This window comes from Hylaeus anthracinus, unplaced genomic scaffold, assembly GCF_026225885.1.
Source record: "Hylaeus anthracinus isolate JK02 unplaced genomic scaffold, UHH_iyHylAnth1.0_haploid 11997, whole genome shotgun sequence".
In the NCBI taxonomy this organism is placed as follows: Eukaryota; Metazoa; Arthropoda; class Insecta; order Hymenoptera; family Colletidae; genus Hylaeus; species Hylaeus anthracinus.
This window is the reverse complement of record NW_026534344.1, coordinates 79,085-103,392: the sequence shown is the minus strand read 5'-3', so window position 1 is coordinate 103,392 and position 24,308 is coordinate 79,085. Positions and strand designations below refer to the sequence as shown.

The following is a 24,308-nucleotide window of genomic DNA, read 5'->3' as shown; positions in this document are numbered from 1 at the left end:
CGCGCTCTGATTGGTCGGGGTTTTCGCTTAATATCTCCTTAACGAAGCCCCATCCGACATTTTTGCAAAGGAAATTGTTGTTCAGAATCGTCTCAGCTACCCCCCATTTTCGGCTCCTCCCCGAGTTTTGGGACACCCTGTATACTCCATAATGATTTTCTTGTTTGCCCTTGTTACAGATTTTACATCATATAAATTATAAACTAATAAAATAAACGAAAAATAACTAATATGGTTAGGCGTCGATTTATAACTCGAAGGAGCCTCCAATTTACAATTGTTAGGAGGCATTATTACAAGAAAGGATGGTTTTAATGTTTTGATTCTTTATTGATTTATAATAAAATATTGCTTGCTTAAAATAGAATTAAATTGAGCCTTAAGAGCGTCAAAGTGGTATGCAAAGTTATGTTTATCAATTGATCAACTATTTAATATCTTAATTAAAACTTATAGAATGGTTCCTCAGGATTAACCCTAAGCAATTGATCCTTTCAAGCTATTCGAATCTCTAAACCTTTCTCCTAATCTTCCTCCCTCGCTTTCCTAGAAATAAAATTAGTCGTCTTCTTGTTCTTTTGGTAGAAGAGTAACAAACAGTTCATAAACATACATTCATCGTCGTGTAGTAATTGCGAATAAATCAAGTAACAAACGGAACTTGTGTTTATTTATTTATTCATTTATTTGCTTTATTGTTGTATGTCATATAATAGTTTTGTGTTGTATATCGGAATTATCATAAATCAAATTTGAAAATAGGCTTTAAATTATAACAACGTATCTTAGAGAATAATTGAAGCGCTCCCTGGAATAATAGATCAAAAGCTCTAGTACAATTTCCACGAGCTTCATCGAAACTTACGCGTAGGGGACCGTTTCAATTACAGTATCGTCGCTATGTGTATTGAACACTTGTCGAAATCCCCGCCAAGAAAGATTTTCAAATGTCCAATCGAAATGAACATTTTTTTTCTTATGTATGTATATCGAGTGTTTATCTAGAATATTTAATTATATCGTACTAGTCCAGCCGAAACAGCAGGTGACGTTTTTTTTTCTATTTACCTTCCATTTCCTATAATTACGTCTTGTGTAATAATAACCATAATATAATATAATAAACATTATTACCACCACAGCAATAATAGTATTATAATAGCACTGTTGCTAGGGACGCACGGAGTTATATTTACGTGTCGGCGGCCCACTACCTGTTTAACAATGAACAATATTCATTGATCGAATAGGATTCGGTATACATAATATTTAATGTATTATTAGTACAGCGCGCGCGTTAATTCGTGCCAACATGTTTTTTTTTTCTTCTTTCTATTCATTTTTAGATCATATAATTCAAACGATGTTCATATCTGGTCGTGTTGTTTCGTCCGAGAAGCAACCATGTGTGTTTCTCGTATTTTATGCGAGTGTCTTTAAACTTCTTTCCGTTTCTGTCTCTCCCCCCGCCCCACCCCCACCCCCACCCACCCTCCAAACAACGTGGACAATGAATGTATCCGCGTCTTTTGCGTTCGGTGAATTTCAACGAAAGACGAGATCGAAGAGAAAAGTAGGAGAACGCCAGAAGCGAGAAAGAGTAGTATCTCGTCGAGCAAAAGAATTTTCATGCGTAGTCGTCGCAATCGAGTTTTCACGAATCGTATACGAGACATTTGATTTCTCTACGCGTTCCAATGGGAACACCGTCGACATAAGGATGTCGACGATCTATGCAATTTGGAACTGGAGAGTTCTAGCACGAAGAAATGTAGAAATATTTTGATCTGGGAGAAAAAACGACGCACGAAAATGCGAAGAAGGAATCGACGAGGTTCCCGGGTCTCGACGATTTTCCCCATGTCCTTCTTTTTTTCCGTAATCTCATTCGACCCTTCATCGAACACAAAAGTTGTTTCTTCCGTTACGATAATATACTCATTCCTGTTATTGTTATTGTTGTTGTTGTTGTTGTTGAATGTTGTTACGTACTATTTAACACTCGAGGTGGTTATCCATGTGGCGAATCGAAGCCTTCTCGTGTCTAATTCGCGTACGTAATTGAAACAAAGTATTCGTTTCTTTTTTTTTTTTCAATTCGATACGCGAAATATGTGGAGGTAAAAACAAGGATGCGAGGAATTCTAATTCGAGTGAACTACTATACTAAGGGGGTGAAGCTAAAGCCGACGTAGTATGCGTATTTGAATTTATTATCACGAATGCCTAGCGAATACCGTTAAGATTTGAATTCTCGTAAATGGGACAAATCGATCCGGCAACGATTAAGATAGGAAGAAGTCTGATAAACTGTCGTCAACATTTCATTGAGTCGAGTTATGATATCGTCGACCTCGAGTTACGGTCCTGGGTGTACACAGAAGCAGCGTGTCCGAAGGTTAGACAAAAGACGAACCCGGAGAGACCAACGATTCAAATATTTTTGCTCCGTTCTGCTCTGCCGTTCTATGTATTTTTTCCTTTTTTTTTTTTGTTTCGTTGAACTCTGTTTATGTCATGTCCGGTAATCATTTGGATCGCGTAATTATACTAGATAATAGCAATAAGTTGTAGTAAGGATTTACCGCCTTATCACCTAGCATGACAAATAATATCGAATTTGTGTTTTAATGAATATAATTAGGATAGTAATTCAAGTGGCTAGAAACAACGCTTCGTATTCCAGTTCCATCTATTCACTACTTTGAGTTCCAGGTTCTATATCGTATCGCTCGGGTAAAGAAGCCAAGTGTGTTACTTTTCGCAAAGTTTCTTCCTTTTTAATGGGTCCATTTATTCCATGCCTGCAATCAAATTGTTAAATGATCCACGTGAACGTTTCAAAGAAACCGAGGAGGAAAGTTTCACGTAGGTAACTTTTGAGGTAATTGGAGAATTTTAGGGAGAAATTAGTCGCGCCAATGGTGTCCTTACAGTGTAAAGAATGAACAAATGTCAGATATAGATTCTGCATAACGAGACCTTTTCGTTAGCGGACTAATATGCAACTTACCGGATGTTGCTTATCTTGAACACCGTCTGGTATTCCCCACGCGGGTGGATCCATTTTGTTCTGCTCGTTTGGAGGGATTTCCGTCAACGCAGGCGTTCCAAACTGTCCCGGTAGTAACGTCAATCCTGGCATTAGCGACAGAGCTGCGGCGCTTCCGTTAGGGAACGGTTGTTGCTGAGTGTCCACGTGACCCTAAGTCGAACATAATTGTCAATCTATCATATTTATACCGTGTTTCCATAGATATAATAATTTGTATTCCAGAAGAACACGAACAAGTTGCAGGAGTTATTACATATCACCAAAGATTACAAAGACTATTTTAACTGTCAAACTGACACTTTGTACTATTACACTTGCTTGATGGAATGTTGGTATTTCAAAAGAATCACACATATGTGATATGTAGTAGTGAATGTAAGGTACAGATGATTAGTAGAGAGAAACATAACGACAAGAAGTGCATACCTGAAAGGAGGATTCCATCATCTGGTGTAGTTCCGCGTCGACATTGGATATACGATTGTAAGCAGCGTTGGATCTAAACACCTGATGCCTGTCGATGCCTGGCCCCAGGTTTGCCCACGATCCAACCAGTTTCTCGTTATTCAGCATCCAATTGATGGAATCGGCGTCTCCACCAGGCCCCATGCCCGCCGTAGCGTAATTCTTCCACGCTCTCTCCGTACCAATCGGTCGTGGCACTTTGCGATCCTCTATTTTCAGTTGACCCAACTCCTGAACCACGTGCGCCGCCGGCGAGGATGGTGATATTGCCGGCGAACCGCCGTTCTCCAAGTTTGTGATCAAATCGATGCTACCAGGTTGCGCGGTTATACTCGCCAAATGATTGGAGAAGCCTATTTGACCCATCATGGGATCTTGGTGAGGTGGGTAATTGTTGTGCGGTGGAGCGAATGGCCAACGCGTTTGCCCGTTGGTGGAGATACCAGTGTTAGGGGTGGCTCGTGATGGCGCTTGATACTTTCCCAAGGGAAAGTTGCCGAGCATAGCTAAATTGTTGGATTGAATCGCGGACGGAGGTGGTGGCGGTACCGTCGCGAACATGTTTGGATGTATTCCAGCCGCTGATCCGGCGTTGAACATCGTCACCTGTGGTTTGCTGTTCAAATGCAGCGAGCTAGAAAAGTCTGGTGCTCTGGGATTTAACCTCGACATACTGACGGTAGTATTTACCGAGGCGGATGGCGCTGCTATTGTTTGGGTGAAATTTTGCATATGGGGGTGGAAGGGAAGAAGAGGGTGACCCTGTCCTTCGTTCGGCACCATCTTTAGTAAGCTGGAATTCACGTTCGGGTGTTCGTAACCGACGTTATTCGCTTTAAACAAACCCACGTCTAACGTTGGCTGTGACGTAGAGGGTATGACGTGCGGCTGATGCGTCGTGGCGTTACGCGATGTCAATTCGCCTTGAAATACTGGCCTGCTAAATTGCGCACCCATAGCTGCCCCCATTTCCATGTTTTGCTGAGGCATTACCGGTCGCGCCACGGCTAGGCTACCTGGTGGCTTGTTCGAGAGAGAATGCTCGTTGTAATTTCCAGAAGATTGGAATTGAGGTGGCTGGATGGAACTGTGGCCTGTGTTCGACGACGCAACGCTGCCCATATTGTTCGCGTTTGTGTTAGTGGTGTTGTTCGACTTGCTCGAGACTGGAGAGCACATTGTTGTTCCTCGATATCCAGGAGCTTTTGATGCATCCACCTGTTTGGATATACGTAAAAAATTGAAACAATATACATATTGTACAATACTTACTTGTTGATATCTTAGAGAATCAGAATTCTACGCAGGAGCAATTTTTTCAGCTCCTCAAAATACATTATAGAATCGATACTAACCTGAGGAGGCACGCTATCAATGAATTTGGACGATGACGAGCCCGACGTGTTCACGGAGACTCCACCTCCAGCTACCGTCGCAAAGTTCATTCCCTTCTGAGAATCGTTTTCTCGACCGCCCCACATCGACTGTTGGGTAACTTTCGTGAAGGTGTCGTTGAACAAGGAATATTCGAGAGGCGTGTTGTTCGATTGCTGCTGCTGCTGCTGCTGCTGCTGCTGTTGCTGTTGCTGTTGCTGTTGCTGTTGGTGTTGTTGTTCTTGAATCGTAGACGCGATTGGCGTCGAGCTCCGTACTTGCTGTTGCTGTTGGTGTTGTTGTTGTTGTTGTTGTTGTTGTTGTTGTTGCTGCTGCTGCTGTTGCAACTGCTGACACTGCGACACAATTGGCGGCGACGGGCTGACTCGAACCGAATTCGAGCAGGTCGAGGTGTTCGAACTCTCTGGACAATACGAGATCGCTGTGCTCGTTGCTGGCGATATCGCGGCGTTCGAGCCGGGAGAGTAAGTAGATTTTCCAGTGTAATGCGAGACCATTGTTGGCGGGGCAGACAAGGTAGGCAGTGGTCGGCAGTGTTTCGGCGATGTACTGACTATGGGCTGCTGAGACGAGGTCTGGGCCGTTGCGGCAGCCGTAGCTGACATCACGGTAACAGTGTTCGCTTGCAACGACTTCTGTTTGTTCACCGTGGTATGCGTGGACTGCATCACAGTGGTCGATGTATGGCTGTTGGCAGTGATTTCGGACAATTTCGCTGCGAACGTTTGCGTGGTGCTCGTCGTCACGATTTTTGTTGCTCTTCCAGCGGTCATGATCGCGCTGGTGTACGACATCGTCGTCTTCGTGTTCGATGACGAAGCCATTTGAGCGGCTACAGCTTGAGCTCGTTTTTCAGCTACGTACAAACAAGTGTTATAGGCAATCGAAATTTTATTCTATTATTTATAAAAAGTAGTGGAATATATAGGAGATGTATATTATACACTACCTGCAGCGACGAGTCTAGGTGCGGTTGCACGTGGCAGGGGTGTGGGAAATGCTCCAGCAAGTTTAATGGTAGACGACGATCGGAGTGGAATCAACTGATTGACGGTGGAAACTCCCGACGGGTAACTAGATTTATTAATTTGCGTACTATTGGAATTTGACGTTAGACTAGGTGGTTTACTTACAGGACCCAACTTTGCTTTACTCGACTAAAATGAAAAAACATATGTTTGGTTACAAAACAGATTCACCGTGTTAAAATCTCAGCAATTTATTTATTTTGTTCGATCTTACGGCTACGGTAGAAATGGTCTTATCCCAAGAGGAAGTCGTGACGACTGTTAGTTTCGATTTCGGAAGCATTTGCAATATATCAACGTCCGGATCTTTAATAAGAGCTGCTATTAACGTATGAGCCTGTTTTGTCGCGTCGGATGACCCTCTGAAAATAACAATACAAGAGGAATGTGATTTATTTGAGTTATTCGAGAAAGAATGAAACGATCGAGCACATACTTGATAGTAATGATTCGTTCGCCTTGACATTTGCTTTGTTTCTCTACTTCGATATGCGCTCCTGTTGCGCCTCTAATAGCATTTATATTACTGCCACCTCTCCCAATGACCCGACTAATAGCATTCGGTGGAACAGAAACTTTCTTCGAACGGAATGGTGAATTCATAAATCTCCCCGAATCATCGGATTGCCCCCTATTTCAGAAGGGTTTTTATTTTGTTTATTTATCAATTTGTTTACCATTAGACCAAAACGTAATAAATATACAAAAGAATTAAAAAAAGAAAAGAAAGAAAGAATATATTATAAAATAAAATTGCAATTTCTTACTTTCGCACAACTTCCTTCCAACCTTCTTCACGCTTGCCACCCTGCTTGGGACTAGTTGTAGTGTTCAACTTGGTAGAAGTGTTCAATGCATCTCCATCGTATTGATTAGTGTAAGATTTCTTGCCTTTGCCAGGCATATACGTTTCGTTTCCGGTTGCTTCGAAATCTTCCCTATCGGCTGGATGTCTCGAAGACTCAAACACCAGTTGACCTTTTAATTTACGTTCACCACAATTAACAGTCGAGGATCTGGTGCTCGCCGTAATAGAAGTGGTGGGCACGGATACTCCGTTGGTGACATTAGTCATGGTTCTCCTAAAAATTAAGATCGTTGCACAAACGTCTGTAAAGAATGTGTCATCTGTAAAGGATGAGTATCGATACTGATTGCGTAATAGTTATGTATTAATTATTTGTTTCAAAATGTATGATATATAGATATATTTTATGAAAATCATAAATATTATTAATGCAAATAGGAAACTGCCATTCTCGATACCCACCCTTTATTATAATTGTTCCAACTTACTTCTCAGAGGTATTGGTTTGAGATTTGGTTGGCGTAATGGAACTTTGAGACAAAGAAGCGCTTTGAGCGATCACGGACTTGGGCGATCTTTGGGGAGACGTATCCTTTTCGTTATTGCTAGGACTGTTTGTTTTCTTTTTTTTCTTCTCTTTCTTTTTTTCTCTAGCTTTGACATCGTTGCTACTACAGCTGCCTTGACTGTTTGCATCGATTCCACTGTCGCCTTCCTCTCTGTCAGGTCCCTCAGGGCTTCTATTAACTGGCGATGGCATGCTATCCATTCTTTCGCAACCGTCGCCAGTTTCATGTTCGCTATCGTCCGCCCTGTCGCATTCTTCGTCGCCTGACTTCTTTCCGCTTTCCTCCTTGTCCTCGTAAGTTCCTTCACTTTTCTTGTATTCCTCATGCAATTTTCGTTTCTCTTCTTTCTTTTCGAGTTTCTTTTTCTTCTTTCGTTCTCGTCTACGAGCGGCAGCTGCTTTTTTCGATTCCTCCCTGGTCTTCTCCATATCGAGTTCCTCCAATAATATAGTCGCATTTTTATTCGCCTTTGCGGCTTGAGTCTCTTTCGCAGCTCGAATAACTTTTACACACTCTTGGCATTTTTCTAAAAGTTCTTTGTCACTGACGGTCGCTATATACCTTGTCATTTCTTGATCACTGGGAAACTGAGTAACGTGATTTACCATCCATTTAACCACTTTGATGTGCCCCTTACGAAAAGCAGCCATTAAACAAGACACCTACAAGAAATGTGTTTCGCTTGTCATCGTACAGATTCAACAAGCATAGCTTACTTATTTAATAAACGATTCTACCCTCCACTTGGGTCCTCTTTGATAATTGGTATATATATATTTTTTATATATAGATCACATAATTTATGAAAAAACATATTTTACTATGCATGTTAATTGAATTTTAGCATTCTGGTTTACCTTGCGATTATCCTGCGAATCGATGTCCGCACCAGCGTGGTACAGTAGGTCGACAACGTTCAAATGTCCACCGTTTGCTGCTAACCATAACGGACTGTTTCCCTTTTTATTTTTCACCTCTACTTGAGTACCTCTATAAAATTGATAAAGAACATGTCTTATGTTACTGAAAACAAAATGGATCTTGAATAAGCATACATTCTTTGGTACATTAACAAACAAGCGTCTACCTCGACAGTAATAATTCTACGAAACGGCAGTGTCCTTTATCAGCAGCGATAGTGAGGGCAGTATCGCGGGACGATGGAACAGGCGTAGCATTAACATCTGCCCCTTTAGTAAGTAGGACGCGTCCGACTTCGACATACCCTCCACTAGCTGCTTCCATTAATGGTGTTAATCCAGTCTATGGAAAATATATAAGTACACACATTTAGTTACTCTAATGCATTTCTTAGTTTAAGGATTTATATTGTATAGCGCGCGAGTAAATATTTAATCCGTACCTTGGCACGATGTTCTACGTTGGCTTTACGATCGAGAAGAAGGCTAACGACCTCGTGTCTTCCTTGAAAACACGCCAATGTTAGCGCTGTATTACGATTAGTCTCAATTTGAGCGTTTATGTCACTGCCCATATCCAGTAACAGTTTCACCGCCGCTGCAATTTTTTATTTAAAACATCATTATACCTAACGTTTAACACGCTAAGAGTAATTTTATTTAAAATGTGTATAGACGTACCAACATGACCATTCATAGCGGCGAGCATGAGCGGCGAAATGCCCAATTTTGAGCCAGTTCGGGAGTTGATTTCAGCACCATGATTAAGGAGAAGCTTTATTATGTTAACATAACCACCGGATGCTGCAAGACTCAGAGGTGTGTAGTCGGAAACGTTACGATGTTCCTTGTTGGCACCACGGTTCAGCAGAAGCTCTACCACTTCGTATCTGCCACCGCTACAAGCGAGAGATAGAGGCGTATCCTTGGTACGTTCAGACTGGGCCTCTATATCAGCCCCGTGATTCAAAAGAATCTCCACTACTTTCTGGTGTCCTGCCGTTGCTGCTAAAATTAGCGGAGTGAACCCCTTTTTATCTCTATGCTCTGGAAAATAAAATATATCTCGATAAGTATGTATGTATGTATATATATATATAGCTTTACTTATTAGACGTTACCTATATCGGCACCGCGACTCAATAAGAGTTCAACAAGTTCTTCGTGACCTCCAGCACATGCCAAAGTCAATGCTGTATCGTGATTGCTGTCTGTCTCCGAGTCAACATCCATACAGGAAAACGGCGCGGGTGGTACTTGGTTAGTCGTGTAACCACCAACCGTCGGAACACCTGTTGTATATTGACCAGCAACTAAAATAAACATTTATTATGAAAACAATATGTCTGGTATTAATGAACAACTAATAGATCTGCACCTCTCACCTGTGGTTGGATCTAATTGATAATTTTGACTGGGAAAATTAGGTGCCTGCTGCTGGGTATTGGCAGTTTGTTGTTGTTGGCATGATTGTTGTTGTTGTTGAGACAAAAGCGGATATCTTCCCTTTTTGCCTTTACCGGTCGTTGGAGCGGTGTAAACTTGTTTTTTATCCGAAGCAACTATAGTCGCAGCGGTAGTCGTTGCTGGAGCTTGGGTCTGAGTAGCCACTTGAACTTGATTAGTGCTACAGGCTGTCGATTGCACGTAACCGTTTGTTTGATGAGGTATGCTATCTATTATTCCTGTCGCTTCGGTTACAGTTGGTAAAGCTTGCGTAGGAAATGCTGCTTGCAAATAAAATACGTTTGTATGAAGAAAATTCGATATTTCAAATACGAATCACTTGTATTTACGACACTTACTTATCTGAGAAGACTGAAGTAACAATTGAGGTTGAAAATGGCGAAGTCCCTCGAGATATCCTTCTTGATACGCTTTTAAGTCTTTAAATGCTTGATTTTGTAGAGACTGGGTACTGGTTAACTGTAAACCTGCTGATATGTCTGCTTGTATTTGAACACCAGCACTGGTTACTTGGAGCGAAGGCAAGGTCGGCAACGAAACAGATGGTACCGACAATACGGGATTGGTAAAATATTCTTGAGATGTATAAGGACTGGTCGTCTGTTGAACAATTTGCGTGGTTTGTAAATGTTGTTGTTGTTGTTGTTGTTGCTGTTGCTGTTGCTGTTGCTGTTGCTGTTGCGGTTGCGGTTGCTGTGGATCCTTACTATTCGATACTTCCAATCTTTTTAATTCGAGTTTCTCTTGATCTTCCGTTGCTACTTAACCACGAAATGTTTCAAAATAAACTATACGAATTGAAAAGAAGAATCGACAGGGAATCATTTGGATATTTACCATCGACAGTATCATCGAAACTAATAGATCGAAAAATTTCGAAAGCGTCGTCGAGAGGAATATGCGTGCCGTCTTCCAATTTTATAACGCTTTCGCTAGTGCAGAGTGTCTTTGCTTTTTGAGCAGCAGCGACAAAGGGGCAGGCTCCGTCCCGATGCAGTCTTGCTAACTCAGGATCTGTCTGTTCCGTTAGATTTTGTTGAGTCGTTTGCTGCATATGTAATTTACAAGAATAAAAAAATGTCCATGTTTATTTTATTCCTAGGCCTATTTTATTCCTACAATTACCTGGTCGTGAAGATGATGAGTATGCGTAGGATGGAGATGCGACATCAACTGGGTAGGCATAAGTATGTTGTTTCCATTAGCAGCAACTGCTCCAGTCTGTTGTTGAGACTGCGATTGTAACGGTTGTTGTTGGCCTTGCGGCTGTTGCTGTGGTTGCTGCTGCTGTTGTTGCTGTTGCTGTACCTAGTTATACACGAAGTGCTTGTTTTTTGCTTACGAAGTACATTATCATTACGTTTTCCCTAGATATAACTTTTATATCCAATACCCTAACGCATTATATTATTATATCTCGTTACATATGCCTTACATACAATATATCGGCTTTAAATAAGATTCATAGACATTTGAAAGTATAAAAAAAATAGGATGGTTAAGTGGTGTAACATCGTATAATAATGTCCCGCTTGAAACCAAAATATGTTGATAAAGGCAAACGACAAATGTACAAAAGAACAAACCTGTACTTGATCCAACTGTAACTGAAGCTGTTGATTGAGTTGCTGCAGCTGATGTACCTGTTGAACTTGATAGGTATGTTGTCGTTGTTTCTGCTGATATTGTTGTTGAAGACCAGCCATCAAGGTCGCCTGTTGTTGCTGCTGCTGCAGTTTACCGCCTACTACGCTAGACGTAGCCTTCCGAATATTTTTACCCTCTTTTTTAGAGACGGGCTTTGCTTTCGGACGATCGCTTATGGCGGTGTTTTGGCTGACGTCGCTACTCGCGGTAATAGGTTGGGAAACAGCCATAACGGTAGGTGGTGTAGATATGCTTGGAGGAGTCGGCGTAGTCGTCGAAGACGTATTAGAGGTGACCAGCGGAACGGACGACGTAACAGGTATCGTTGCAAGAGAAAGTGGATTTGTTGTAGGAAAAATTTCGGGAGGTAAAGACAATTGAGTTTCTTGTGCCATTCGTTTTCCTCTGAGAAAAGCGTTATAATACAGCGACATTGCCTGACTGGTACCTTGATGAGTTAAAGAATTTCCGGACATACCAGTCGTACTGCAAACTAAACCTTTCGATGAAAAATATTACTATTAAGAAATATTTTACGCAAACGCGATTATCGTTAGAGAGGAGTCTCGCGAAACAACGTTCGACATACCTGGTGACAACGTATCTGGTTCGCTGGCTTCTTCCGGCTGTTGCTGCTGCTGCTGCTGCTGCTGCTGCTGAGTTACGACGGAATTCCTCGAACCGGAAAACAAATGGCCAGCACCCTTAATTTGGAGCTCTCTCTCTACCCTCTAAAATATTCAGAATTCGCATTATTAAACATCATTCAGCAAGAGGTTCACGATGAAATTAATTTGAAAAAACACTTGCTTGTAGTTCTTCGAGAATTTGTTGCTTATGTAGAATTTGCTCTTGCCGAGTATTCTTTCGACTTTCCGAGACATTTAATCCTGGCGTTGGCGCAGGAGCAGGACTAAGGCTAATATTAGGTTCTGAAAGGTTAGTAAATCCTCCGCTGCCTTTATCCAGTATATTAGTATCGTCTTTAGTTGCTACAATTGATTCTCCTGCGGGCTGAGAACGAACTTGTTGCGCCTCAGCGGAAGTGAGACTCATATCGGGCGTCATGGTTACTGATCGATTCTTTCTTAACAACGATTTTTGCGTATTATGTTTAGGTTGAAGATTTTGCGTCTGCGATTGTTCCGCAGCATGTTGTTGTTGCTGCTGATGTTGCGATTGCGTGGTGGATGCTTGTTGTTGATGGGGTATATGCTGTTGGTGCGTTATATGCTGCTGCTGCTGCTGCTGCTGCTGCTGCTGCTGTTGCGGTTGCTGCTGCTGCTGCTGCTGCTGCTGTTGTTGTTGTTGTTGTTGTTGTTGTTGAGGAAGCAACATGGGTGCAGGAGCTGCATTATGTGGCGCACTCATCATAATACTATGGGGATAATCTAATAGAAGTTGAACTACGCTGGTATGTCCACCTTTCGCAGCTTCTATTAACATTGTAGAATTATCCTATAACGAGAAAACATGAAGCTTATTGTCTTCATTGTTGGTAGATATTTTGAATAGTAATATTTTAAATAAAAATTATTATTCATACCTTCAGTTTATGAAATGGATTTGCAGACTGTGCAAGCAAAAGTTCCACAACTGCGAGATGGCCACCAGCACAGGCCAACGAAAGAGGAGTATGATCGTTGTTCGTCGTTTGTCTATTAACATCTGCATGTTTCGATATAAGAAATTGAACCGTACAGAGGTGACCAGCTCTGCATGCCTTCATCAGCGGTGTTCTGCCTCCTTCCGATTCGTGCTCCTATATATTTACATAAAAAAAGGTGATAGGACTCGCGTAAATATATCGACTCACCATTAAATATTCTTTAAACGTCATTCGTATCAAACACGTACCAAGTCAGCACCAAACTGAAGTAAAAGATCCGCGACATCCGTATGGCCATTCTCACACGCATACGTTAACGCTGTATCTCCCGTTTGCGTTTGAGTATGAACGTCCGCCGCAGATTCGAGTAAATATCGAACGAGATCCAAATGGCCCTCTTGCGCAGCTTCCATCAGAGGGGTAGAGGCCCCCAATTCGATATCGGCTCCTGCTTTAATTAGAAAGTCAGCGACTTCTAAAAAGCCACCGCAACAAGCTAAGGTAAGGGCTGTTTCTTGCGTTTCCTCCGTTTGTGCATTGATATTTGCTCCTGTATCGGAACACACAAAGATCATGTTGAACTATTTGTTACGTAATCGCAACGTTTCTCGTTCGTTGTAACGAAATATCGACCGACGCGATACCTTGACTTAGAAGTAATGCAACCATTTCTTCGTGACCCTCACGCGCCGCTTCCATCAACGGAGTATAACCTTCGTCATTCACTTCCTCGATATTTGCTCCTCTCTCGATCAAAAGCATAGCAAGATCAACGTGACCTCCGCAAGCAGCTAACGTTAACGGAGATTCGAAACTATCCGTTGGCATATTCACCTGCGCACCCGAATCTAAGAGTAAACGAGCTACTTCTACGTGACCATCCATCGATGCTTCCATAAGGGCAGTGTGCATTTCATCAGTTTTGTGCTCCTGCAAAATGAAAGATTTTATACAAACTTCAAATGACGAATTAAAGGTGAACGACCTATACGAATAAGATTTGCTCATCTTTAAAACATGGCTTCTAAGAAATAAAATGAACCACATTGGAAAAATACCTGGTCTGCACCAGCTTCTAGCAGAAAGCGAACCATTTCGAGATGTCCTTTATAGCAAGCCAGTGTTAGAGCGGATTCTTTGAATTCATTGGAATGAGTATTAATTCCGGCGCCATGTTCTAGTAAGATCTTGGCTACTGGGACATGTCCAGCACTGGCTGCTTCCATTAACGGTGTATGACCATTCTCATTATGATCTTCAACATTCGCACCTGCTTCTAACAATACTCGCACTACCTCTTCGTGACCACCCGCACAGCCGTACATAAGGGGTGTATTACCTGAAGATATAACAAATTACTTGGGTTCTAAACCATTACCGTTAGTATGATATTCTTATGATTAGTATAGTTGTATTTCATACCTGAAGTAGATTGAGCATTAACATCAGATCCATGAGCGATAAGCAAGCTTACAACATCTACATGCCCTGCACTGGCGGCCTCCATTAAAGGGGTACAATCCCCCTTTATGCCACGGTCCTCTACGTTTGCATTCATTGCCAAAAGTACCTGTTTGTACAACAAGTTATTCGTGAAATAAAATAATTTTATCGCTGGAATTAACAAAAATTACGCATTAGTTATAACATTTACAACTAAGAGAAGTTACACGTTTCGCTTTCTCTTTATGAAACAGAAGAATGTAAAGTAGTATAACTTTATTTAATAAACGTTAAACTCCATGCAAATTAATCATATAAAATTTTCACGAGCGTCTTAATAGATATTTCTTGCAGCAAATATCAAAATAGTACCCAGCGTTCCTTTGTACTTGCTCGAAACAGTATACAAGCGATATAATATAAGTCTATTCTTTGGTAATATAGAAAATACGAATATTTACATAAAATATTTTTGAAATAGGTAATAACCATCTTGTATATGGACTATATGGTATTTTAACTTGTATGCACAACATGTGCTTATACTCTCCTATAAATATTGAAAATGCAAACGAAATATGGAAAAAAGCTCAAACCTGAGCAAGTTCGTAGTAACCAGCCGAGCAGGCGAGAGAGAGCAAACTCTCTCCCTCCTCTGTAGTCTCGTGTACACTGCGTCCTTCCGTTAATAATTTCCTAACAGTACCAACGTCGCCGTCGGTGCAAGCCTCTACAAGAGAGCGTTTTTCGTTTTGTGTGCGTGGATTATCGCTGCGCATACGAGTTAATGCAGCTGCTGCTTCATCTAATGCACAAGAAACACTAGATGTTAAGCGACGGAGCACTTCGTGATCAGCCAAGTGCTTCCCATCGCCTGACGACAACTTGCCGATACCAGCTGCTTCCAGCAAAGCTTCTAACCGTGCCTGAGTTTCAGGATCCACGGATCTCTCTGGATCTTCAGGAGTCAATAGAAACTTGGACGATTCTAAATGATGACCTTCGTCTAATTCAACCTGATCAATCGCAAAACACTCCACCTATAAATAAAGTAACATTGCTTGAAATGAAATTAAATAAGATACATAGATTTTATACAAAATTGTAATTTAAATATATTATTTCAGTATACATGTAAGACCGATGTATAAGATAGGATCGTATGTTAATACGAGTATAATTTGTTTATACTTGAAAAGTTGTACAATAACGATATGCAACAATTACTTTCTTCTTAGTTTCTTTCACAATTATGGCTACAAAGGCAATGTAATATCATCATTCCAGGAATGCTCTATTACTTTATATATACATATACACGATGCATCAAAAGATACGAAACAATAAACTATTTTTATTTCTTAAAGATTATTTGCAGAAAATACACAAAAGCACTGTACAACGTAACCAAAGAACCGCAGAGTCGCTTCAGTGTTTATGGATGACCAACAGACAAAATATTAAGGAACAAAATATTTAGATATCATAAGAGATATTATAACTAGGCTTGATCCATACAAAAACAATAGTCCTCGTAATACTCAAAGAAGATTGAGTCGTAAAGGTTTAACATAAAAGATAAAAGCGAGCATTTTACCAAAATTGAGGTTATTTCGTTGGACAAAAATATCGCGCAATGAACAAGCAATTATCAGAAACTGTTAGCAAAAATTAATGAAATTATTACTAAGGAAATGCGATCAATCGAACAATGCAAAAAAAAAAAAGAACAAAGAATGTGAATTAGATAAAAGGTTGCACGCGATGCGTTTCGGACAAAGTAACAGAGAAAGAAAGCATCCTTGGTGTATGTGCTACTGCTAATCTTACGGTCGTGAGTCTCAAACTTGTTCTAAAAAGCAAGTGAAGAATTCCACATAATCTAAATTATCGTACGTACATCTCGCGTAGAGGTCATATCCTCTCGCGCGACGAGTGGAAACCGATGAGACATAAACGCAAATCAGAAGAGAGGTGAAAGTATCGCGTCTTCTCTAAACGACTAAAACCGCTTGCCAGTGAACATAGAGACATAAGAACAATGTGCAGCCATTCCAAGAAGGACGAAACTGACACTTCCTCGCTATACTCTCTTGCGTGCGTACCTACGCGTCTCGTTTGTTTTTTTTTTTTTCAATTTATTTTTCAAATAATTCACGAGCAAAGAGAAATCGTCGCGTATTATCCACTGGGCGCGTAACTAACGTCGTATTGACTAATGTAATCGGTCGCACCAAAAAAAAAATCGCGGGGAGAAAAAAATAGCTCCGTACAACCGCTGCCTGGCAGAATATAGAATAATATGGTGGCTCTGCTCTCAGCAATTTCCACGCCACGAACACGAGCGACACGGGACACGGGGGAGAGCTGAGCAACCGGTAGAGACGGAGGCAAAGATAGAGCTGGAACGGCTCGTTGACAGTACCACGGACAACAAGATAGGCGGTTAGGATAAAGGTAGAAATACACCTATGAACGTAGAGAGAACGTAGGTAAAGACGACCCGAGGAGCAAACAGGCTCACGAACTCGCACGAATACGCGAGGAAACGCGGCCGAGGAGAACTCCGCTGGGTGGCGCACGACGTAGTGCAAGCGGACGTAAAATACTCGCGCGCACACACAAATACGTATACAGAGAGTACAGCCACAGAGCACACGCACGGACACGCGCGCGCCCGCCAATCTACTACACGCGAGTTTACTAGCGCAGTGGAAAAGATATACGCAGGGCTGAATCTATTCGTGAAACTAAGCCTCCACTTCGGGGCTCCAAACTAACTCTTTATATTTCATGGATCTTTCAAATAATTGTTCCGAAAAAACAGCGTGGTCTGTGTAAATAACCAAATTGTATACACAGGTGACTGGTACAAGTATTATTACTTGGAATAATATACGTTTCGACCTCTGCTTTAGCTACGATTGTCAAGCACACTTTTTTGGAAAGGAGAATTCTTTTTTCATCTCTCTCTCTCTCTCTCTCTCTCTCTCTCTCTCTCTCTCTCTCTCTCTCCCTCTCTCTCTCTCTCTAACCTCTTGGATTAAAAAGAATCTTGCGTGTATCAAAAGGATATAATAAAATCGATTGTAGTAACAATTTGATATTTTGTATATGTTAAACATGGTACAAATTCATTATATGAAATTATAATCTAGAACAGAGGTTGACAAACTATAATCAAAACAAACCGAGAAACATTTTCATATGAATTTTCCAACAGAGATGCAAAATTGCTCTTTCGATCCTCGTATCTTTCCCTATTTGTTGCGACTGGACTCGCATAGATTAATTGGAACATTTGGCATTACCTATCCATGTGAAAGCATTTCCAAGCATTTTCTTATTCAATAAGCAACCACAAATTAGTTTAATGATAGTTTAATTAGTTTCATAAAAAGAATCCTCCTTATATTGTGCAGCAATTATTCTATTTTTATTCTCCACCTTGCACACAATTATTTAGACAGTCTTCTTGATATTACCTTTTTGGCCTGCAAAACCAAAATGTTTGACGAACCTTGATCTAGAACAATGATACAAAAAATCAATTATAATTTGTATCCTACTACTTATCCAAATCTAATTTTTCTGTACCGAAAAAGACCTATTCCCACAAATGAAACATACTATCTTAAACAGTACTTGTACCAACTACCTGCATATTTAATTTAGTTTTTCCACTTTGCAAGCATCGATTATAATTTTACTTGTGTAAATAACTTGATAACTTTTTCCAAAGTTTATCCGAAACATTTACAAGCTTATCATTAACAATAAAAATACATTTCAACAAGAAATTGAACAAAAACACAACATTTTTTTACTAAAATTTACATATGCAATTTTCCTCTATCCAATACCATTTTTATAACTTTAAAAAACGACGAGCGCAAGATGGTCGTTCGCATTTTTCTATTTTTAACGTATTTCCCTTTTCGATTTTTCCAAGTTTAAGTATCCCAAGTTTTGAACACGTTATTCATCTTACAATTCTCAGGATCGAATATCTAAAAAGTAACTAACCAACTTAACGATCCATAAACGTTGTATGACGATTGTTGCGAGTCTATAACGACGACAATGTATTAAGGAGAAAACTATTCGACTAATTGAGAACTAATTGGTAAACACATCTTCGTGATAATAACACTTGTCTTTCACAAAACAATTGAGAAAAAGAAAGAGCCCGTTGAAGTAACCGAGGAGGCTTCATTTCTTTCGGGCGCTGATAGGTTTAGATCCGCCACTGGATATACGTATAATACATACGTGGAAACGTGCGTGTGCGTATACATGCATAAATGCTGCTTCTATAAACATATACGTGTACACAGGCGTACACGTGCGTGCGCACGCGCTTGATTATGCAGTACAGCTAACCGGAGTTCTTTACCCAGCGCTTGTACGTGTTCGTTCATAGGGCATGCGAAGCTATGACACACGAAAAATGTTACACATATTCTTTAGATGCCGAGGTCTCGGTATACCTGCAATAAATAATCGCTTTTTATTCGATATCGAACGACACTGGCCAGACAACAGACTTACAACGAGATCCAGAATGATAGATCGATGAGATCAAAGAATTGACGAAAAATAATAAGCACATTCCGAGAAATTGGAGGACATTTCTTGAAACTGTGTTGCGCGCGGACTCTACGCTGACGTTCCATCAGCTATTAACGCATACATCCCGATTATATAACGTCCCTGCGTGAATTCCCTTCTTGTTCCTTCCATTCCTTTATTTTAAAAAACATCTACGTAAAATTCGTTTCGATTGTCTATTAGTCGTTTAATGGTTATGTTGCCAACATCCTGCGATCGTTGTCAAATTAGAACTTTGCAAGAAGACTCTGAATCTTTCTATTTGATCGCTTGTCAGCCTTGTTCACCAACAGCATATACGATTACAAAGCGCTGAACGGTATGACATAGTTTTCTGTTGATTTTTACAGACCAACGATACGTTTCGTTCCAATTTCCCCGTAACGACAACTCGCGGAACGACTTCTTTCTTCTCCAAGCAATCTTTATCACGATTCTATTCACGTATTCACGTATCTCAGTGTAAACAGGACATTGAAAATTACAATTAAAACGGTTCAAATACCAACGATAATAATTAATAGATTGACAACTCATCGTATCTACGTATCGCCGCATCTAATACGCGTACTTAGGAGCACAGAGAACGATGATTCCAACGACGAAATTGCACCAAAGAGATTGCGAAGAAATAAGAAAATGTCGAACAAGATCAACATCGATCGCGAGTAGATTTCATCGAAAGCTGGTGTGTGTGTGTGCGTGTGTGTGCGCGCGCGCGCGCGCGATGTAGGTGCTCTGTTCGCATATACACACGACGCATTCATATACCACCACAACTACAAGTACGGAAGGCAGGTAAGAGCGAGCAAGCGAACTTTGTATATAAGAAAGAAGAAGAACGCCAGATAAGGGCGGAAGGGAAAGGGGGTTGAGAGGGAGGGAGGGGTGTTTGTGTGTGTGTGTGTGCGGTGACTGGACGGGACGAACGCAGAAGCGACGGACGGATTTTCGTACGTGTGCGTGCGTGTATAGTGCGTATACGTGCGTACATGCGTGCGTTCAACCTCTCATCGCAGAAAATATCTTTATCCACGACGTGGCATGTTTTTTGACATGGTTTACCTCTGAAACACTGTCCTCCTCGCTCTCCGACGAGTCTGCCATAAAGCGTGGCTGCAGCTCGGAGAAGGTCTCGGTCTCTGACTTCGTGGGACTGGAGTTCGAAGACTGGGGAGTCGACGACGTCTTTCCAATGTCGTGGTGAACGCTTGCTGATTTTTCGTGCTTCTGACTATCCGAGGTCGTTCCTTGTGCTACATTCTGCATCTTTACCTTCCAGATGAATCATATGATACTGAGGTATCGTTCCCGTGTCGCGAAACACACACAGAACACTTGCTTTTCGATAATAATCTCGAGCACGATCGCCGTCATTCACGTAAGCTAACACCCGCCATTTCTACTATGGCCGACACCGAGACTCCCGGATGCCTCTTTGACCATCTATATAATTTCATGCGATTCGACGAGCCATCTTTCGTTTCCCGTGGCGGGTAACTTCGATTTGCAGTTTTAAAACACTCGTGCATTTGCTTCCTTCGATATTATTATCCAATAGAAACTATCGCTATTGGTCAAAATTTGACCCTACTGGCCTTTTTCTATTTGTAAAAATACTGATAATAACATTGATTTGTTCGAAAGTAATGTGGGAAAGTTTGGAAGAAACTTGGAACGATGCGACGTACGATTTACCTTTATTCCAGTTTCTTTTACTTTATTATTTCTTCTTTAACAAATATAATTAATGTGTCCTTTTTATATAGGAATATATTAACGAATTATAATTTAAATTCTCGCGTATGTATAACACACAAAATAAAACTTATGTTGAAAGTTGCTCGACTATGCTTTACTCCTGTAAAATAGAACTTAAAATTTACTTAAAATAAAATTGTTTAACATGATTAAATATATTTAACGTGTTTCCATAGTCTCCTACCGTTATTCTGATACACTGTAACATATCTGATTGTAATGTTTGCATTTTCTTAATTATTCATTTCGCACAATAAAACCAGACTGTTCGAAGAATTCATTGTTTATTTAAGTGTTTAATAAATAACAAATCATTTCACATTATAAAAATGATTCAATTTCGATCTCTAATACGGAGCAGGGTACATTTAGATCGAACTTTGTGATTACATCCGGGTGTAGAACGCCCATTTTTCCGATCACTTTGTTATAACAATAAATTTCTGCGCAACGATGAGGGAAGAAAGTGGGATCTGAAAAGATTCATATTAAGTGAAGCACGCAGACCAAGTAACAAACTTGCGTTTCTACGCACTGTCACCTAACTTCCCTAATAAAATAACGCGCTTACCATTGATAGCGCGAAGATAATACCCATCTGAGTTTTCGCCAACGCTCCACGGTATTTCTAATACCTGTAACATTCTGTCCAATAAACCGTGAATTATTTCAAAACCATCTGATTTATTACAATACACCGCGCACAAATGACGTTTATTACGCGCGCCTACTTCCACAGTATTATCTCTTAATACTATATCGGAAACTTCAAACACTTTCTGAGGAAGAGGCATCTTTTTATTCGCAGCTAGCGTTTTCAATAATCCTGGCAGGAGGGTTGTACGCGCTACCTGCAATATTATCATACAATGTGTAACACTAAAGCTTGTAAAATGACATCTTTCCAATAAAATTCTTCTACCTGAAATTCTAAAGTTTTCGGATTTGATATATGAACTGCAGGTATATTTTCCAATTTATGACCCAATTTATCCGCTATATCTTCGCGCGAACACTACAAAAAAATCATTCAAGTATTTATAAACGAATACAATTAAGGTTGCTGAAAATATTGCTTACCAATGAAAAAGTCAATGCTTCCGTAAATCCAGCACAAGCTAATTCCATACGTAATTGATCGGATAATTTATTAAGTGGGAACTAAGTTTTAAATGCAAAAGAAGAAAAGATGACGTCGTAAATTTTAAAAATAATTAAATTTATTCTTACCTCCTCCGCGATCGTGGATAAGTATGGTATAGTTTTATGAATATTATTGTATCCATACGCTATCGCAATATCTTCGTAAATGTCGCACGAATGTATCACATCGTGTCTAGTGGGAGGTACTTCGACACTCAATTTATTGTTATCCTTCACAACACGTGTTTTTAACGACATTCTAGAAAGTAGATTGGCTACTTTTTCTGCTCTCTGTTTTATGCCGATATACTTTACAGCTTTCTCACAATCAATTTCTTCGGTTCGATATTTTAAATCGGGATAGTGAAATACTTGATTATTGGGATATACGACTTCCACCGTTTCTACTGTATATTTTGTTTTACAATATTGACTAAACATACAGACTATAGTGTCCAGCACTATTATCGCCTATAAATCAGTAGATACATATTTTTAGTTAATATTGTTCTCGATTCTATTATGTATTCTTTTACTTTTACCTTTGTAAGATTTATCGCTGTACATTCAATAAATACATTTTTAGTGTTGAGTGTGATTTTTGAATGATCTCCATTGATAATAGGTGGAAGGGATAAAATAGTTCCATTGCTATCTTGCACTATTGGATAAACTGGACTATCTTTTATGATGTGTAGGTATTGTTTTAATTGTGCATGATTCTGAAAAACGTTTGTCAATGGAAAAGTCTTGTCTAAATTAAATTAAATTTTGTTCAAAAACACCCACAGAATATAAGTTCATAATTTCTTCTCCTGTGTACTCTTTATCCTGATTAAGCGGTTTGAAACAAATATTGGTTGGCGGTTTCGCGTCATATAAAAATGGACCTTGAATACTATCCAAATCATGAGTACCAATCGATACCAAACTTCGTTTTCTTCCTATGTTCTGATGAAGTTTGTCTTGGAGATCGATAAAACTATTGTAAGAGTCTTGCGTAAATGTAACATCACGCAGAATAGCTGCAACTATATGTCCTCTGATTTTCAGGCACTGCAATATGATGCAAATATTTCACTAATACATTGTTTTATAATTCAATTATTTGTTTTTATAATCAAATTAATTTCCAAGTACCTCGCTTGTCATGGTAATCTTCTGCATGCCTGTACCTGGGCGTATCGATACGTAATGTGGTATGTCTATTCTATATGAAAACATTTGAAAAAAGAGAGAATATAAGATAAAAGTTTCAACAAGGAGTCCTTATATGTACGAATTAATTATCAGTGTGACAATTATACATACTTGTTTAAAAATATGAGTAGCCCAAGAGTTAAACCTTCCAAGCATAATAAATCGTATCTGTTTGCTGGTATATCAATTTTATATATAATTTCATCAGATGCTTCCATATTTCCATTTTGTCCTTTCTCCTTCGTTATTAATAACTTCTCTGATGTCTAAAAGTTTACATTTTATTAATGTAGGTATATAATGTATGCCAAAGTATATCTACTTTTATCCTCTACATATATCGATAAATAAATTGACAAATTTCGAAGATACATACCACTTCGTCTAATTCTAAACCAAATTTGAAGCACAAATCTTGAAACTCATTGTCCGCTGAAATTGTATCATCTTAAATAGGTTGCAAGTGTTATGTTTAAACACTAATATATTAAGTAAAAAACATAGATGATACAAAAATGATAAGCTGGATAGTTGCAATTATGTACAATCATTCATAACTTACAATACGTTCTGCCAAGAGCCTTGAACAATAAGTCACGTTTGAGATTAATAGTCGGCATTTTTTATATTATATACAACTGGCTTAATATTTAATGCGACACGAATTCGTAAAGACTATTTTATTTCATAAACAAATTCACGTATCGTTAAAGATAATACTCGAAAATGTTCGGACAGCAGACCATCAACTATATACACACAGCAGCGACCGAGCTGAGCGACAATGAATGAGAGAAATTTTATTGAGGTTAGAATCACCAAGAATCACATTCGCTATAATATATAACATAGTACTTATTATACATACCTATATAAGCTTGAATCAATATCCTTATTCTTCGAATACTATAATACTAAAATAAAAGCAAAAAGTCTAAGAATATATAAACACCAAAGCATAAAACTGTAAATACATGAATAGTAATGAATACAAAATATTTAATGTCAATAATTATGAACTAACAATAAGTACACAGTACATAAATTGATGTCTGGTAGTCCACGAATTTTGTCATTAAACTAAATTACATTTTGAGAGTGAATCACTCATATTTGTGACCACGCCAATGTAACGAAAATAAAACAAAATACTTTTAATGTACTATAAATAATATACAAGCATTATT

General features: G+C 39.6%; 2 protein-coding genes across 5 annotated transcripts; both read right to left on the bottom strand.

Moving 5' to 3' along the window:
* Positions 1–1,974: 1,974 nt before the first annotated feature.
* On the bottom strand, positions 1,975–20,908 carry LOC128889536 (ankyrin repeat domain-containing protein 17). Of its 4 annotated transcripts, XM_054147235.1 has the most exons (29): positions 20,083–20,908; positions 15,296–15,446; positions 15,003–15,211; positions 14,386–14,533; positions 14,022–14,302; positions 13,608–13,893; positions 13,212–13,513; positions 12,901–13,116; positions 12,165–12,812; positions 11,944–12,085; positions 11,294–11,853; positions 10,833–11,015; positions 10,545–10,755; positions 10,046–10,468; positions 9,626–9,967; positions 9,362–9,553; positions 8,922–9,287; positions 8,684–8,838; positions 8,408–8,583; positions 8,178–8,310; positions 7,240–7,982; positions 6,711–7,025; positions 6,380–6,574; positions 6,158–6,305; positions 5,865–6,072; positions 4,876–5,771; positions 3,482–4,738; positions 3,014–3,205; positions 1,975–2,804 (listed from the first exon to the last, which is right to left on the bottom strand). In XM_054147235.1, exons 1-29 carry the CDS (start codon positions 20,284–20,286, stop codon positions 2,781–2,783), a joined length of 9,306 nt encoding a protein of 3,101 aa, XP_054003210.1. In that variant the 5' UTR covers positions 20,287–20,908; the 3' UTR covers positions 1,975–2,780. The 4 variants fall into 4 exon arrangements, with proteins under 4 accessions (XP_054003210.1, XP_054003207.1, XP_054003209.1 ...); XM_054147232.1 differs by having other exon boundaries at positions 15,003–15,446; XM_054147234.1 differs by having other exon boundaries at positions 11,294–11,847; positions 15,003–15,446.
* Positions 20,909–21,045: 137 nt separating this feature from the next.
* LOC128889541 (phenylalanine--tRNA ligase beta subunit) lies at positions 21,046–24,216 on the bottom strand. The gene is made up of 11 exons (XM_054147256.1): positions 23,684–24,216; positions 23,498–23,553; positions 23,233–23,387; positions 23,062–23,131; positions 22,711–22,977; positions 22,464–22,643; positions 22,009–22,392; positions 21,859–21,939; positions 21,701–21,793; positions 21,350–21,629; positions 21,046–21,251 (listed from the first exon to the last, which is right to left on the bottom strand). Exons 1-11 carry the CDS (start codon positions 23,739–23,741, stop codon positions 21,100–21,102), a joined length of 1,776 nt encoding a protein of 591 aa, XP_054003231.1. The 5' UTR covers positions 23,742–24,216; the 3' UTR covers positions 21,046–21,099.
* Positions 24,217–24,308: the final 92 nt, after the last annotated feature.

Coding starts and splice junctions, on each gene's coding strand:
- LOC128889536 (XM_054147232.1), bottom strand. CDS start 20,286: ATGCAGAATGTAGCACAAGGAACGACCTCGGATAGTCAGAAGCACGAA. Junction 10,469..10,544: donor TTTCGATGATACTGTCGATG/GTAAATATCCAA, acceptor TTCGTGGTTAAG/TAGCAACGGAAGATCAAGAG. Junction 9,968..10,045: donor ACTTCAGTCTTCTCAGATAA/GTAAGTGTCGTA, acceptor ATTTGCAAGCAG/CATTTCCTACGCAAGCTTTA.
- LOC128889541 (XM_054147256.1), bottom strand. CDS start 23,741: ATGCCGACTATTAATCTCAAACGTGACTTATTGTTCAAGGCTCTTGGC. Junction 22,393..22,463: donor CAGCGATAAATCTTACAAAG/GTAAAAGTAAAA, acceptor ACTGATTTATAG/GCGATAATAGTGCTGGACAC. Junction 21,252..21,349: donor TTATCTTCGCGCTATCAATG/GTAAGCGCGTTA, acceptor GAATCTTTTCAG/ATCCCACTTTCTTCCCTCAT.